Source organism: Balaenoptera acutorostrata, chromosome 3, assembly GCF_949987535.1.
Source record: "Balaenoptera acutorostrata chromosome 3, mBalAcu1.1, whole genome shotgun sequence".
In the NCBI taxonomy this organism is placed as follows: domain Eukaryota; kingdom Metazoa; phylum Chordata; class Mammalia; order Artiodactyla; family Balaenopteridae; genus Balaenoptera; species Balaenoptera acutorostrata.
Window position 1 is genome coordinate 15,843,392 of NC_080066.1, and position 15,818 is coordinate 15,859,209.

At 37.2% G+C, this 15,818-nt stretch overlaps 1 protein-coding gene across 1 annotated transcript in view; it reads right to left on the reverse strand.

Moving 5' to 3' along the window:
* The window catches only part of MALRD1 (MAM and LDL receptor class A domain containing 1), a 608,926-nt gene that overhangs the window by 156,421 nt on the left and 436,687 nt on the right, over positions 1–15,818 (reverse strand). Inside the window, exon 32 of the mRNA XM_057542012.1 lies at positions 11,449–11,610. Coding sequence (XP_057397995.1) covers positions 11,449–11,610 — 162 coding nt within the window. The remainder of the gene's footprint in view (positions 1–11,448; positions 11,611–15,818) is intronic.

A 15,818-nucleotide genomic window follows, 5' to 3' on the forward strand; every position in this document is an offset into this window, starting at 1 on the left:
CACGGTGAAGACTGGAGAGAAAAATCTCCTCTGCTTCTTACAGGGAGAGGGGAAAAAGTAGCCATTTGGAAGTGTGCCTAATTTTCTTGGCAAATTCTAGATTTCCTATCTCACCTAAGGGGTCTGGGGTGGGGTCGGGTAGGGTGAGAGTAGTCACAGTGTAAGGACGCAGACTCACTAGAAGACTGAGCTCAAACCGTAGGACTGTAGAATGCGTCCATTCCCCTGACCTTACACTCAGCACCTTTCCACCCCATCATCACATCCGTAGGGCTCTGACATACTAACAGGGAACTGTACTGAAAGAGCATCATCTCTCAGACTTTATTTAAGAAGTTTGGGGCACGAAGATACAAGGGAGACAAAAACAAGGACACCAGAGGAAACTTTACCTTCTGTCATCTACAGCTGCAGTAACTAGTAAACACAACCTTACTCCTAGCCAGATAAACAAAAAACCTTATACTACAGGCCTGCTTACCTTGATTCCTTCAAACCAATTCATCATGTTCACCATTGACACAAAATTACAGGTCATACTAAAAAAATGATATGGCCCAAAGTTGACATTTATAATACCCAAAGCATATTTGGGGACAAGAACACAGTTTGTAGAAGAATAATAGATGAAATCAAAAATGCAATTTGGGAAAGAACATAGGAAGACTTTAAAGCCAGTTAAAAGGCAATGAAGAGCTTCTGATGATTTGGAGACCAGGAGTCATTATTTAGGGATATTAACCCTGCATCAATGTGAAGAGTGGCCTGGTTTAGGAGAATATTTGCATGGAGATGAGTTGCCTTGACATGTGCAATAACCCAGGAGTTAACTAAGATGACAGAGGTGGAGATGCAAAGAAAGAAAAGGATATAAGTCGAGAATGAAGAGGTGACAATTTGCAATTCAGAGAGAATTAACTGTGTTGATGATAATGTCAATAACTGAAATAATAAAATCAGGAGTAGGAGATTCTTTTTTTTTTCTTTTAAACATCTTTATTGGAGTATAATTGCTTTACAATGGTGTGTTAGTTTCTGCTCTATAACAAAGTGAATCACCTATACATATACATATATCCCCATATCTCCTCCCTCTTGCGTCTCCCTCCCACCCTCCCTATCCCACCCCTCTAGGTGGTCACAAAGCACCGAGCTGATCTCCCTGTGCTATGTGGCTGCTTCCCACTAGCTATCTATTTTACATTTGGTAGTGTATATATGTCCATGCCACTCTCTTACTTCATCCCAGCTTACCCTTCCCCCTCCCCATGTCCTAAAGTCCATTCTTTACATCTGAGTCTTTATTCCTGTCCTGCCCCTAGGTTCTTCAGAACCTTTTTTTTTTTTTTTAGATTTCATATATATGTGTTAGCATATGGTATTTGTTTTTCTCTTTCTGACTTACTTCACTCTGTATGACAGACTCTAGGTCCATCTACCTCACTACAAATAACTCAATTTCATTTATTTTATGGGAGATTCTTTCTTAAAGGAAGGTAAGTATAAGTCTGAATATGTGACTTGGAGATACTGGCAATTGAAAATATGGGACGAGGTTGTGGAAATAAGGGCTACATAAATGCAGGAATGAGCAAATTTTGAGCAGTGAGAGAATAAAACCTCTAAGTAAGAGAAATATGTAGGAAAAGACATAACAAGATCAAAGTCAGAATATTGGGTGAGACTCACAGTTAGGTCTTAGAAGGAGAAAGAAAAAGCACAAAATATGAATATAACATTAGGGGAAAAACCACAGTCCACTGTACTGAAAACACAGGTGAACACTTCAAGAAGGCGTGGCTTGATCAAACGCAGCATTAGGTCATTATGATTCTGAAATCAATAAAGTCCTCAAAGACAGCTAGAATACAAGCTCCATGAGGGTCAGGAATGTCTTTGATAAACAATTATCTCTACAGTTTTACATCAGTGACCAAAAGTCAGTGACCAATAATTATATGCTGAAGAAATAATATTTTTGCAGAAGACAGATTGTAGGGAGTCAAAGAAGATGTGTGTAGTGAGGTAGGGGATACAAACAATGTGTGGGAAATGGTAATTGGAGATTAAAAAAATAAAAAATAATAATACTTAGATGGGAAACAAAGTTAAGGTTAGGTAGTTAGGTATTTCATTTTGTTTGTTTTTTAAGGTAAGAGAGAATTGTGATGCTTGAAGCCACAAAGTAGTGATAAAGAGGCAATTTAAGGACACACAAAAAAGGAAGTAAATACAAGGAGGCAAGGTTCTGAGAAGATAGAAAGGGATAAGCTTAATGGTTCATTATTTTATTGAGAAATAAAGTCTGTAAATAAATATGCATTTAGTAAATTCCTTTTAGAGAAACTATGATTCCTGGATACTTGTAAAATGATAACTAACCTGAAAGATTTTCAGATTATTTATTCAGGGTTTAATCTTGCCCTACAGGATTCTAAAAGAATTGCTTCATTCACATGCCTTTCACTGAACACCATGTCTCACAGATGATACCTCCTGGTATTTCAAAAAAAAGAAAGCATCATCTGGGTCCTACCTGAAACAATTATTAAGCATTCCTGGAAGTATTTTCAGTGAACACAGACAAAACAAAGACAAAGAAAAGAAAAACAGAAATTAAGATTTTGTTTCTCCCCAGAGGCAGAAAAACGTTAATATAAATTGGTTGGGGTATTGATTCAAATGGTACATGTGCGGACTTCCCTGGTGGTGCAGTGGTTAAGAATCTGCCTGCCAATGAAGGGGACACAGGTTCGAGCCCTGGTCTGGGAAGATCCCACATGCCACAGATCAACTAAGCCCGTGCGCCACAACTACTGAGCTTGCGTTCTAGAGCCCACGTGCCACAACTACTGAAGCCCACGCGCCTAGAGCCGTGCTTCGCAACAAGAGAAGCCACTTCAATGAGAAGCTCACGCACCACAACGAAGAGTAGCTCCGCTCGCCGCAATTAGAGAAAGCCCACGTGCAGCAACAAAGACCCAACGCAGCCATAAATAAATAAATAAATAAATAAATAAAACAAAAATGGTACATGTGGATGATTGGTAGTGGTTCAAGGTTTGACACCAGCATTGCTTTTTGGCAACAAAATGGAAATCACTGTCAGATCATGAGAGTTTTTGAAGACACATAGAGGACTTATAGATGATCTGGGCTTGTTCTTGTTGTCTAAACATCACCAAAGTCAAGTTTACCCTTTGTCTCAGAGTAAAATAAGGAAAAGAGGAATAACCCTGGCTTAACCATTCACTTCATGAAGAGAATTGCCCTTGTTTTCTCACTTCATGAAGATGAAGTGAGAAAGAGAATTGCCTTTATTCTAACTCTGGTTAACAAACAAATGATGAGTGTCATTCATTGCCTTTTTGCAATGGTTTAGAGAAATCTAAACCTGCAAGACATATTCTGAGATTTAGCAGCCAAAAAAGTCTCCTTGTTTTTTTTCCTTGGCATTGCTGTATATTTGGAGTGGAATGTTTGTAGTTCTAAAAAGTAACACAAGACAAAGAGAGTAGAAATGATACTGAACTGTGGTAAGAAAATGGCAACTAGAGTCAATAAGAAATATAGAAAAAAATACTTGTTTGCTTTGAGCTATTTTATACTGATAAAATGCCATCTTCCAACATTTTTGCGTTTTAGAAGAGAAACTACTGAGTATTCTTCACTTATCTGATCAACACATTTTACATTTCAGGAAGTTTTGAGAATGTCGTGTTAAGCCTTAGAGACTAAGGGTTACAAATGTAGGCTTTTGCTTTAGAGAGACATGGGTCCCAGTGCTGGATTCCACAAGTGTCTTCTGTGTGGCTGGGGGCAAGTTATTTATCCTCTCTGTGCACCCATTTCCTCTGCTGTAAAACTTCAAGGTATTTTGAGGATTAAACAAGAAAGCCAGAAGAAAGCCAGGGACCTGGTGATTGGCACTCAGTGAATACCAGCTACATAGACACAACAATTTTTGACAACAAGACCTGTTCTATTTAGTTACATTTAACAATTATCAATTTTTAGTAATAAAAAGAAATAAATGATAACAATAAAAAACCTCTCTTCATCTGTACTGTATGAAAGTAGACTCTTTAGTACTCTTTCATTCTAAAGTATATAATTACTGAATTAATACATTTTTAGAAAATATCAGAGCCAAACTACCTTCACAAGATGATATTAAAGGTTACCAAAAGTTATAATTAAGTCAGAAAAATATGTTATGCTATTTATTATTACTCATTTTATCCTAATATTCTATGTCTCCTTTTACCTAATGCTTATATGTTTTGGGGGCATCACAGGAGAAAAGTAAAGGGGAAAGAAAAAGGAGGTACAAATAGCAGGAAATGAGAAAAAAAATACTAATATTCATAATTTACATACATTCTATAATGCATAACTTGAGCATAAAGAAAAAATATTGACAACGAAAGAAAGAATAACTACATAAATATTTTGCAGTTATGCTAAACATAAAGGGATCTGTCTAGGCCAAGTCAAAGAAACAGCTCTAAAATTAAGTAGAACAGAGAAAGCTTTCAAAAGAATCTGAGATAAATTCAGAGATCCCACATGATACCAGATCCAATTATGGGGATAATGCCATCTAATTCATTGTTAAAGCAGAGCATCCAAAGGAAATCAATTTATACGACCCGTAAAGGCCTAGGTGGTCACACTGGCCATGCTGATGATCACGCTGGTGGTCATAGCTGTGGTGATGGTTGTAGTGGTGGCGGCGTTTGAGATTCACGATGCAGTGATTGCCACTATTTTCAACTCAATTCTGTAGTAAGACAAAGTTCTTCCTATTCAAGAAGCTTCAGAATATGGCTGTCTAGTAGTGAAAACCTATAGTATTGATCTTGTGCAGCCCCATGTATGACCCTGTCTCTTTTTCAGGATCTAATTATCTCATGATAATCCTTTCCCAGGCAGGCAGATGCCCAGTTTTCTTTAGATGACAGTACTCTGATTTTATCCTGGGAGAAAAAGCTACTTCTGTGAGCAGTTGTGTTTGAAACACTGGTCCTGGCAGGGAAATACAAAGGGTGGGGCCAGGTTCCCAGCTCAGCCAGGTGTTCTGAGTGCTGTTCCTCAGTCAGTTACTCTCAACAATTCTTCATAACATTTCTCGGTATTTGTAGTAGCTCGGGCTGACATAACAAAATACCACAGACTGGGTGCTTAAACAATAGAAAGTTATTTTCTCACTGTTCTAGAGGCTCAAAGTCCAAAATCAAGGTGCTGGCAGGGTTGGTTTCTCCTGAGGCCTCTCTGCTTGCTTGCAAATGGCCACCTTCACTGTGGGTTCTCACAGGGCCTTTACGCTGTGTAGGTGCCTCCTGGTGTCTCTTCCTCTTTTTATAAGGGCACAAGTTCTACTGGATGAAGGCCCCAAATTTACGATCTCACTTGACCTTAAAACCTCTTTAAAGGCCCTTTCTCCAAATGCAGTCACATTGGGGGTTAGGGCCTCAACATCTGAATTTTGGCGGGGGGGCCACAATTCTGTCCAGGACAGTGCTTTTGATTTTAATCTTAGAATATTTGTGTAGCTTCCTTGGGAAGATCTACAGTGAACCATGTTTCCCTAGGATGGGATTTCTGCTGTTTTTACTCCATTCTTTCTGATCCCATCAGCTTTTTTTTATTCCCTTCTGGAATACCTCAAACATTTCTGGTCCAAGGATTGGAACTTTTAAAAATGTGTTACAGTACAGTTATTATCTCTTTCTGCATGTGTATGTATGTGTGCATGAGTGTGTGTGGACATGATCAAAGTGAGTGGTCTGATAAACATGTGATCGAGGGCTGGCTTTTGTGTATAACACACCATATCCCTGACCAAGCCTCCACCCTCCCTACTCTATCAGAGACCAGGGTGAGATGCCGATATAATTCTAGAAGGAATAGAGGTTAAGTGGCCCCAGATACGGATGTTAAGGAGATTCAGACAGAGCTGTATAAGGATGAAGGAAGATAGTGATGTCCTGGGAACGGGCTTGGATGAGACTCCAAACACCAGGGGTTCCTTTCTGGCTTGGCTCCTCAGCATACAGGCTCAGAGAAGACCTTTAACTGCTCTTGTTCCTCATCTCTAGTGTAGGAATAATAATATCTGTCCTGTCTGTCCAAGAGGAATCACAGTTACCACCCGTTAGCCTGCAGGGCTCTGTCAACCAAGTACCAACTAAGTTCTGTTTGTTGAACACTTAATACTTTAAACTGCTGTCATACACATTAGAGCATTAGTGTCACTAAGATTGTTTGTGGGTACTTTTTGACCTTGGGCTGTGAACACAGAATTGCACAACAGTAAGCATGTGGGTTATATCAGGCAGCATATTCCATTCCAGTTACCTTCCAAACATTTACTTACTTCAGTTCCCAACGCATTGTGTGTGGTGTTTAGTAGGCACTCAGGAAATATACGTTGCCTTAATTAATCCAAAATATTTGCAATAAATACAGAAGGAGGTAGATCCAGGTCACATGAGGCCTACACAAGTATTCATCAAGTGCTATTCAAGTTTAAATGCTGGAGAGAATATAAAAATAGCAAAAGATGTGACTTCTGCCCTACCGGAGTTTACAATCTAATTGTGGAGATGGTTAATTTATTATAACATTAAAAAGAAAATAAAGTTATGAGGGAAGGGAATAAAAAAGAGACAGAAGCCTTTTGAATTTTACCTCTGTAAATTCATGTCACGCAAATGTCATTCCTGCCATTAAATCCCGTATATACTAAGCCCAAACACTATTTATTCATGTGCAGACTGGAGAGTGGATTAATGCTTGTAGTTTCTCTCTACAACTTTGGCAATGGCTCCAAAAAGACTCATAAATAGGCCTGTGATGGGCACTGAAAATGTCCTCCTTATGTATCTAATGCTTCATCTTGGTAACAATAAGTGAAAAGATCCATAAATGCAGCTTTAATTAACAGCGATGTTGTGATGCTTAGAAACAGACGGTAGGCTCTTTGAATCTGCTGGCCTTCTCATAAAGAATTTTGTTTTTCCCAGAGGGTCAACATTAATTAATGTCCTTATAATCTATTTAGCAGCCCATTGTCTCAGTGATGCCTAAACAAGTTTAGTGAGCCGTAGTGGTGTAGCCAGGATGATATAATCAGAGTGCTTTGAAAAGAGCACTCTGCAAAAATATACTGTCTTGTGTAGTGATTAACAGGGAGGATAATAAAGTATTCTGTCAGAATGATTAGTTTTCCTTATCTGTGGATGACATTACTTGTATACCATATTGCATAAATAACCAGATGGAAAACTTTTCATGTGGTCTGTAATGAACTCACACAAGCTATAAAAGTTCAAAAAAAGAAAATAAACACAACTATTAATAGTCCTTAATTGTTGCATTAAAAGGTATCAATAGATTACTCATGTTTGTCTTTTGGGACAATGTGTGGAAACTTTCTCATGTCCATCGATTATACTTCTACTTTTTCTTAAACTGAGCCTACAATACTTTTTGTCCCATTAGTAGTATTATACAAGCAGACATGCTCGGTAATTTTCAAATATTGTCTTAAGAGAAGGAAAGATTGCTGCAGATATTATCAAAAGAACCCACCAGCCTTTGTTATCTAGATGTTACTGTCTGGATCTTAGTAGGAAATAAATATTGGTTTATTTCTTACAGTTTCTCAAGGAACAGAAACTAATATTTATCCTCAGGAACTATCAGAAAAGTAAAAACAGTTCCATCTAAATGTATATTGATTACTGTGACGTTTAATATCAGGAAATAATTTAAGAATTTACCATTAGATAATTTTATAAATTATGGTATATCCAACAAGTAGAATACTATGATATAATAAAAACTACGTTGCTAAACATATTTCATAACATAAACTTGTTCGCACTATGTTTTTTAAATTACTAAATCAAGTAGAAACTTTCTTTTTATTGGCCAATATGTGCATTAAGAAAGAATGGCAGGATACACAAATACGAAGCTTAAAGGTGGTTATATTACTCTACTGGAACAACTAGGGTTTTCTTTTTTCTGGTTATTTATATTTTTAAAATTTTAGAAACAGATGTATTACTCAGTAATGTAAAATTGATGAAAAGAAATACTGAAGAAAAAAATAAATATTAAAAGAGTGAAATACAATAGTTCAGGCTTTTTAAGGAGTAAAACTTAAAAATATCCACCACATTTTCCACACACACATAAATGTGCTACCATCATGTACGTTAGAGTTTCTTTTGAGGTGTGATTCCTGGTTTCAATTATTTTCTTTTATTTTTGGATTTATTCCTCCTCTCCTCTACTCCAACCTTATCACCCATCCAAGTAATTCATGTTAATAAACGAGTATGTATCCTTTTTCATCCTCTTTTCCACGTTCACGTAATTATTCTGGAAATATCTAGGTATGGAGTTATACATATGCACAGATGGGGGGGCAGTCATTGTTTGTTTTAGAAATATTAGATCACACCATATAATCATTTTGCATGTTGCTTTACTCCTTTTAGAATATCTTTTGGAAATCCCTGCAAATCAGCTGTATGGCACTAAACTCTCTTTTTAGTGGCTGCGTGATACTGTGTGTTGTGGATGTAACCAGTTATGTTGGCTGTTCCTCTAGGTTCTCAATTTTGGCCCCTTGGGGATAGCTGTCAATTTCTGAAGACATCTTGAGTTGTCAGCACCCGGGAGAGGAGTGATGCTGGTATCAAGTGGGTAGAGGCCAGGGATACTGCCAAGCATCACGCAGTGCACAGGGCAGCCGCACAACAATTAATTAGATTACCCGGAACATCACTAGTGTCCAGTCTGAGTCACCACCAGGCACACTCTGATCTCAGGGTGTTTGGCACTGGCTGTCCCTGGGGCTGGAACACTCTTTCCTTAGGTACCTACCTGTATCACTCTCTCACTTCCGTCAAGTCATTTTTCGAACGACATTTTCTCAGTGCAGCCTATTCTGACCAGCTTATTTAAATTGCCATCCTCCCCCAACCCATCCCCTGGCCTTCCCGATCCTACTTCCTCTATTCTTTCTTTCTTCTAACTTTTAACAGGCCATATAACTTATTTACTTATTATGTTTATTTATTATTGTTTCCCTCTGTCTAGAATGTGAACTCCACTGTGGCAGTGATTTTTGTCTGTTTTATTCACTAATGTATCCCCAGGACCTAGAACAGTGCCTGGCACTTAATAAATGAACAAATAAAAGAACAAAGGAATGAATAAATGATTGTATGAATGATGCATGTTCATTTTATTTCTCATTTTTTTCAACTGCAAACAATGCTGACGTAAATATCCTTACACACATGTACTTATGTCTTGGTCCTTGTATTTCTGTGTGGCCAGAATGCCTTCCAAAACAGAAAATTTCCCATAACCATCAATGAATACCCTTCTGTTCCCCCAACTCCATCTCTCAATCATCTGTAAGTGGCTTTTGAAAATCTCTTCCCATCTGATTACTTTAATTTGCATTTTTCTGATGAGTTGTGAACTTGAGCATCATTTAATATATTTGTTGATTATTTGAATTTGATCATCTGTGAACTGGCTAGGCAAATCTTTCCTCGTTGTTAAAATTGCCATTTCTAATAAGTTTGTGAGAGTTATCTGTATATATAGTCTACCTGTAATATGTAAAGAAAAAAACTTCAAATCTATTATATGCCTGTTGATTTTGTTTATGAAATTTTTAGATCATAGCTATAATTTTATATCTGGGCTTTTGGAAGTTAGATACTGCCTTTAAATTGCACATAGTTTACCCTATGTTTTCTTGGTAAGAGTTTTATTATTTTAATTTGTTACATCTACATCTTTAATCCATCTGGAATATATGTTGTATATGAAATATATAGAAGAAAAACTGGAATTTAATTTCATTTCCTTCCAGGTGGACAACCAGCTATGCCAGCATCATATTAAATAATACAACTTCTTCCCACTGAATTGGCCTTTGTTATATACTAAATCCTCTTAATTACTTATCTAAGTGTCTTGATTCTCTGTCCTGTTCCATTAACCTATAACATGGTGTATACTAATCTCATTTTTTTTTTAAGAAAAAAAAACTTGATGAAATGCAGAAAAAATACAACTTGACAGGTCGAAAGGAATAGAAATATTCAATCTGAAGCTGAATTAGGAAACAGCTTTAAAATGAGGATGAACATCCGTGCTGTAATTGAACATCATGATATTTTCATGGAATATATAAATGCTAAAATTACTGTTCTCTTCTCACTGGACATAAAATGGCTGAGCCAATCTTGTATACTTTTTCTATGAAAACTTATTTTAACTCCATGTGTTCTTGTTCTTTTTCACTGTTCTATGCCTCAGTTTTTTTGAGGAGGTATTAGCTAGTGTTCTCCAGAGAAACAGAACCAGTAGGATGTTGTGTAAATATAGCGAGGCATTTATTATAGGAACTGGCTCATGTGATTATGGAGGCTGACAAGCCCCGCATTTGCAGTGTGGGCTGGCAGGTTGGAGACCCAAGAAAGCCAACAGGGCAGATAAAGTCCAAAGGCAAGCTGTTGGTGAGTTACCTCTTGCTCAGGGAGGCTGGTCTTTTTGGTTCTATTCAGGTCTTCAACTGATTGGATGAGGCCCACCCACATTATGGAGGGTAATCTGCTCCAAGTTCACCAATTTAAATGTTAACCTCACCCAAAAACACCCTCCAAGTTGACACTTAAAATTCACCATCACAAATATTTAAGATTATTTTTTTATCCTAAAGAAAAGCTAGATTTTATCCCTAAGAAAAGTTTTGTCCCTAAGAAAAGTTATCACTGAAAAAAGTTATTTTTAATTCCTAAGAAAGTTAGATTCCTAAGAAAAGTGCTGAGTATCAGGCAAGATTTCAGCGTAAAAGTAAACAAGAATACAAGCTTCCTTCTACTCTGACTCTATTAATTGGAAAACCATTTAAGATTACATTGATCTCAGGTCACAGGCAGGAAGCAAAACTTGTTCGGAGTTTGCTGATGCTCATTCTTTTTATCACCACTTACCTTTTAAATCTCTGCCCCTGTACTTCAGAGGGTCTGGAATGAAATTGGTGGCAAGCTAGCGATCATCATGGCAGCATGCCAACTGTATACCTTTGCCTACTGCATGCATTAATCTGAATGTTCCCTACTTGTCCCTGCCCCAATTGGGGACTTTTAGGCCACCTTTAGGGTAGGGTAAATAAAATCTGTGAGTCTCTTAAATAGAGTCAGTGATTTCCTTGTTGTAGCAATATCAGTTCTAGGTCTATTAAATAATTCAGGGGTTACATGGAAGGAACTAACTCTCTTTTCAAAAAGGCTATTGAGCTCTACCCTCACAAAGACATAAGGAAGGTGCTCTGACATTCACTCAAATAGTTAAAGCAAATTTCCAGCCCAGTGAACTACATGGCCTGACTATCTCTACTGCATTTACCTGGTGTGTGATCAAGGTCTGGACTCAATGCTTCAGTAGGAATTCTGCTGCCAATGGCCCAATCCAAGTCATCTTGAGAGTCTTGAGTAAGACTGCAAGCTGTGGTCCAGCTTCCTGAAGTTATTTCAAAATTGCAGCTTCCTGTTGTGCTTGTATACTGGCCTAAGGAAACAAAAATATTAATGGAATGTTGTGGAAATGTACGTCACACTTGATATTACACTACATTTGTGATGATTTAAAATTAGTATTTGCATACTCTGTTTATTTAAAAATTTAAAGAACCAGGGTATTTGCACTCACTGGAAATATCAGTTGTACACTGAAACTTTTTTTTATCACAGGGTCTAGAAGCAGTGCATGAATACTGTCATTTAGCCATTAAGGATTTACATGGATTGAATAATAACATTTTAGATGATAGATAAAACTGTATCTACACATGAACAATGTACAAAACATTATGATAATATAGATAATTCAGGTCAAATAAATCAATATCTCCAGTTGTCTGGATGTTTAACTCCATCCCTCTGTCCACTCTGGTGTTTGAACAGCATAGATCATTAGAGAGGAAAAGTCATTAACTAAAGAAAAGGTGCCTTTGGTAGAAGTAGTAAACCATATAGGATGCAAACCCTCTCAGCATACCATACCCATCACCCACGTACAACATTTCAGAGCCAGTCACTAAATAATGAAAGAAGTTCTCTTCTAAAAGTGTTGATTCATAACTCATTAAAAAATTAAGTTGTTCACAATGAGAAAAATTACTAGATAATAACTGATTGTCTACTACCTAGTCATCTGTGAAAAGTGCCTTCATAATACCCTGATACTGCTTTCATTTTTCTTTAATTTTCTTTTTGCATAGCAGTTATTATTTTTGAGCATTCACTGTAAAAACTGTGTTATAGAGACAGAATGAATTATTGGATGGTTTAATCAGAATGAATCAAATGAGATTGTCATTGACTTTTTTTTTTTTAGAAAGATGAAGTTTGTATTATTTTTAATGTTTCTTCTCCAGATGGTTTCTTGTTCATAACTTTTTCTTAACATAAAACTATTATTAGCATATATAGAAACTTTGTCAGCAAGGAAAAACTTGCTATTAAAATGGATGCCAAACATTTGGCAAAACAAAGCTTTAATATTTTTATAGAAAATTTTCTGGATCTCTAAGAGTATTTTCATAAAATCTCAGCATTTTGGGCTTCCCTGGTGGCGCAGTGGTTGAGAATCTGCCTGCTAATGCAGGGGACACGGGTTCGAGCCCTGGTCTGGGAAGATCCCACATGCCACGGAGCAGCTGGGCCCGTGAGCCACAACTACTGAGCCTGCGCGTCTGGAGCCTGTGCCCCGCAACGGGAGGGGCCGCGATAGTGAAAGGCCCGCGCACCGCGATGAAGAGCGGTCCCCGCACCGCGATGAAGAGTGGCCCCCACTTGCCGCAACTAGAGAAAGCCCTCGCACGAACCGAAGACCCAACACAGCCAAAAATAAAGAAATAAATAAAGTAGCTATAAAAAAAAAAAAATCTCAGCATTTTACTTCTCTGGCATGATTGCATCTTATCCCTAAAAACTAGAATCGTTTTTAATTATATACATTTCTTTCATTCATTCTACATGACTTATGCTCCATTGGTTTTTATATGCTTATTTATGGGCTCTGTATATCCTTTTTATGCCATGCTTATATATAGGTTTATACCATGCTTATATAATATGGATAAAAGTGAGGAATGTGGTTCTCCAGGCGTTTAGTTAACACAACCGCAAACATGTAGAATCTTCCAATGTTACAAACAAGACAGCCATGTGTGTTTGTTAGAATGATGTCACACACAGGTTCTATAGTACTTCTGTGTAACTGACTCCCCGACACATAGGCCCAACGATAATTATTCTTTTTCTATTCTCTGTGACCACTCTTGTCCTTCCTCTTCCACCGTATTTAATATATGACTTTATCATTGACTCTAAAGATATCTACACAATCAGGATTCATTCTCTTACATTTCAGCCTCTCTAACTCAAATTATATCACTTGTACTTTTCCCTTTTCTAGGGTTAACCTTGGTTTATGATCTCAACTGCTTACCAAACACTGTTATTAGCATTCCACAGCTGCATTTATTTCAAAGTTATACAACTTTTCCACATCTTTCAATCACACATTCTCTACTAATTCCTTTCTTATATTGCAGAGTTAGCTGGGGTGCCCCTCTTGTTAAAAAATTACATAATTAAAAAAAGTCTCACTCTATGTATCTTCACTCATTCTTTCCCATAGCCTTTCATACTTTTGTGCAGATGACCTACAAATCTACAGCTACAATGAAATGCAGGTGTTTATCTACAAATGTTTGTTGAACTTTCCACTTGGAATATGCAATTATCATCTCAGAACCAACAAGCCTAAAATGAACTCATCATTTATCCCTCCAAATGGGTTCTTCTCTCTGAGATTATTGATTAATTTCATAGCATGAATCTTCTCTCTCTTTCTAAAGATTCAAACTATGAAGTTACCTTTGATTCTGCATTCTTTATTTCCATATCTAATCTATCACCAACATCTACAGATTCCCCCTTCGAGAACTTGTTTAATTCATTCCTTTCTTTGCAGCTCCATAGTCCCTGTTCCCGCTCCATTGGTTCAAGCCCCTGGTTTATGTTAAGAGCCTGTTTCTTTAGTGTAGCCTTCATCCTATCAACCTTATACACCCAAACCCCATTATTCATCTTTAAGACTGCTCTCATGTTATTTCCCTTGCTTGAAATATTCAGGTGTTCACATTATTTGAAAATGCCCTCAAAACCTCTAGCCTTGAATACAATAACCTTTCTGTTGATGCAATGTTTTTTTAGGCTGAAATCTGTCTTGTCTCCAAAACTGCCTCTACTTCAATGAAATTTTTCAGAAAAATTTCTTTTGAATAAAACTGACTTTTTTTCAACTTTTATGTTGAAGTATTTCTCTCTCTTTTTTTGCATATGTTCTCTAGCAATTCGATGCTCATTTGTCAGTCCTTCCTTCCCTCTCTTGTTCAGGACAGAACTGCAGTTTTATCTAGGAATTCACCTTCTTTCACTCAGATATTTGTTTGAAGAGCGAAACGGCCCCCTGTAACTCCAGAGGCGGCTCATGGTTTATCTAAGCAATCATGATGCGATGTTCAAACTTCCCTTGTCTTGACTGGTTTAAGATAGTCTTGGGATGCTTTTCTAGACAATGAGACTTACTAGGGAAAAGACACCTAGGAAAAGGTTTCTTTATTCTTAAAAATAAATCAAAAGGAAGAACACCTATTTGTCCTTTCTCAGGATATCATTGCAAAGATGCGATGCTTGGGACTGAAGAGATTCTATGGGGAGCTGACTTTATAAGAAAATCCATTATCTGAAGATGGCAGAACATAAAGAATGAAGGAGGGCATATAGTTCTATACGTTTGATGACAAAAGTTAGTAAATTAACCAACTCTAGAGCTCCCTTGCTTTTGGACTTCTTGGTATTTGAGATAATACATTTTCCTTATTGCCTGTATTAGTTAGAGATGCATTTAGTTTCAAGTAACTGAAAAGCCAAATAATAGTAGCTTAAACAGCTACTATTCATTTATCTCAATTAACAATATGTCAGGAAGGTGTCAGTTTAAGGCTGGCATTGTGACTGTGGTTCAAGTGTGTAGCTGTGAAGCACATATTTTCCATCTTTCCTTTCTGTCATCTTGTCATCCTCAGGCTCATTCTTGGTTGCAAGATGCTGCTGCACCTTCCAGCAGTGAAAAGTTCACATATTCAAGGCATTGAAAGGAATGGGAAGAGGAAAAAAGAAAAAAGCATTTTCCTATTCTGGTGCTTTTTCTTTTTGAAAGGGATTCCTTCCCCAAATTCCCACGTATATCTCACTGGCAGGCGAGTGCTCAAGGGCGGCTACAAAGAAGTTTGGAGAAGATGGTACCTGTGGCTGGTCATAATGTTGCCCTGGATAAAACTGCAGTTTTGTTTCTAAGGAACAAAAAGAAATGGATAGGCAACAAGCAGGGACTGCTATGATGTCTACACCTGTCAAGGGTGGAATTTCTGTTACAAGTGTATTAATTAATGTATCTTCCCATTCCATCTAGCAAATAATACTCTTTCTTGAATGTCCAACTTATGTACTATCTTTCTCTTTCCAGATCATGTCAGTTCTCAGGGTCTGTGTGTGTGTTTTATAACAGTAATCACAGTTATTACTATTCGTATGGCAACTTATTACTTCTTTATTTTGCACTGCCACCTTAATTGTTGTTTACCATTGAATTACTGTAAACATTTCCATGTGATCAGGTATTATTATTGAACTGTATTATATAAG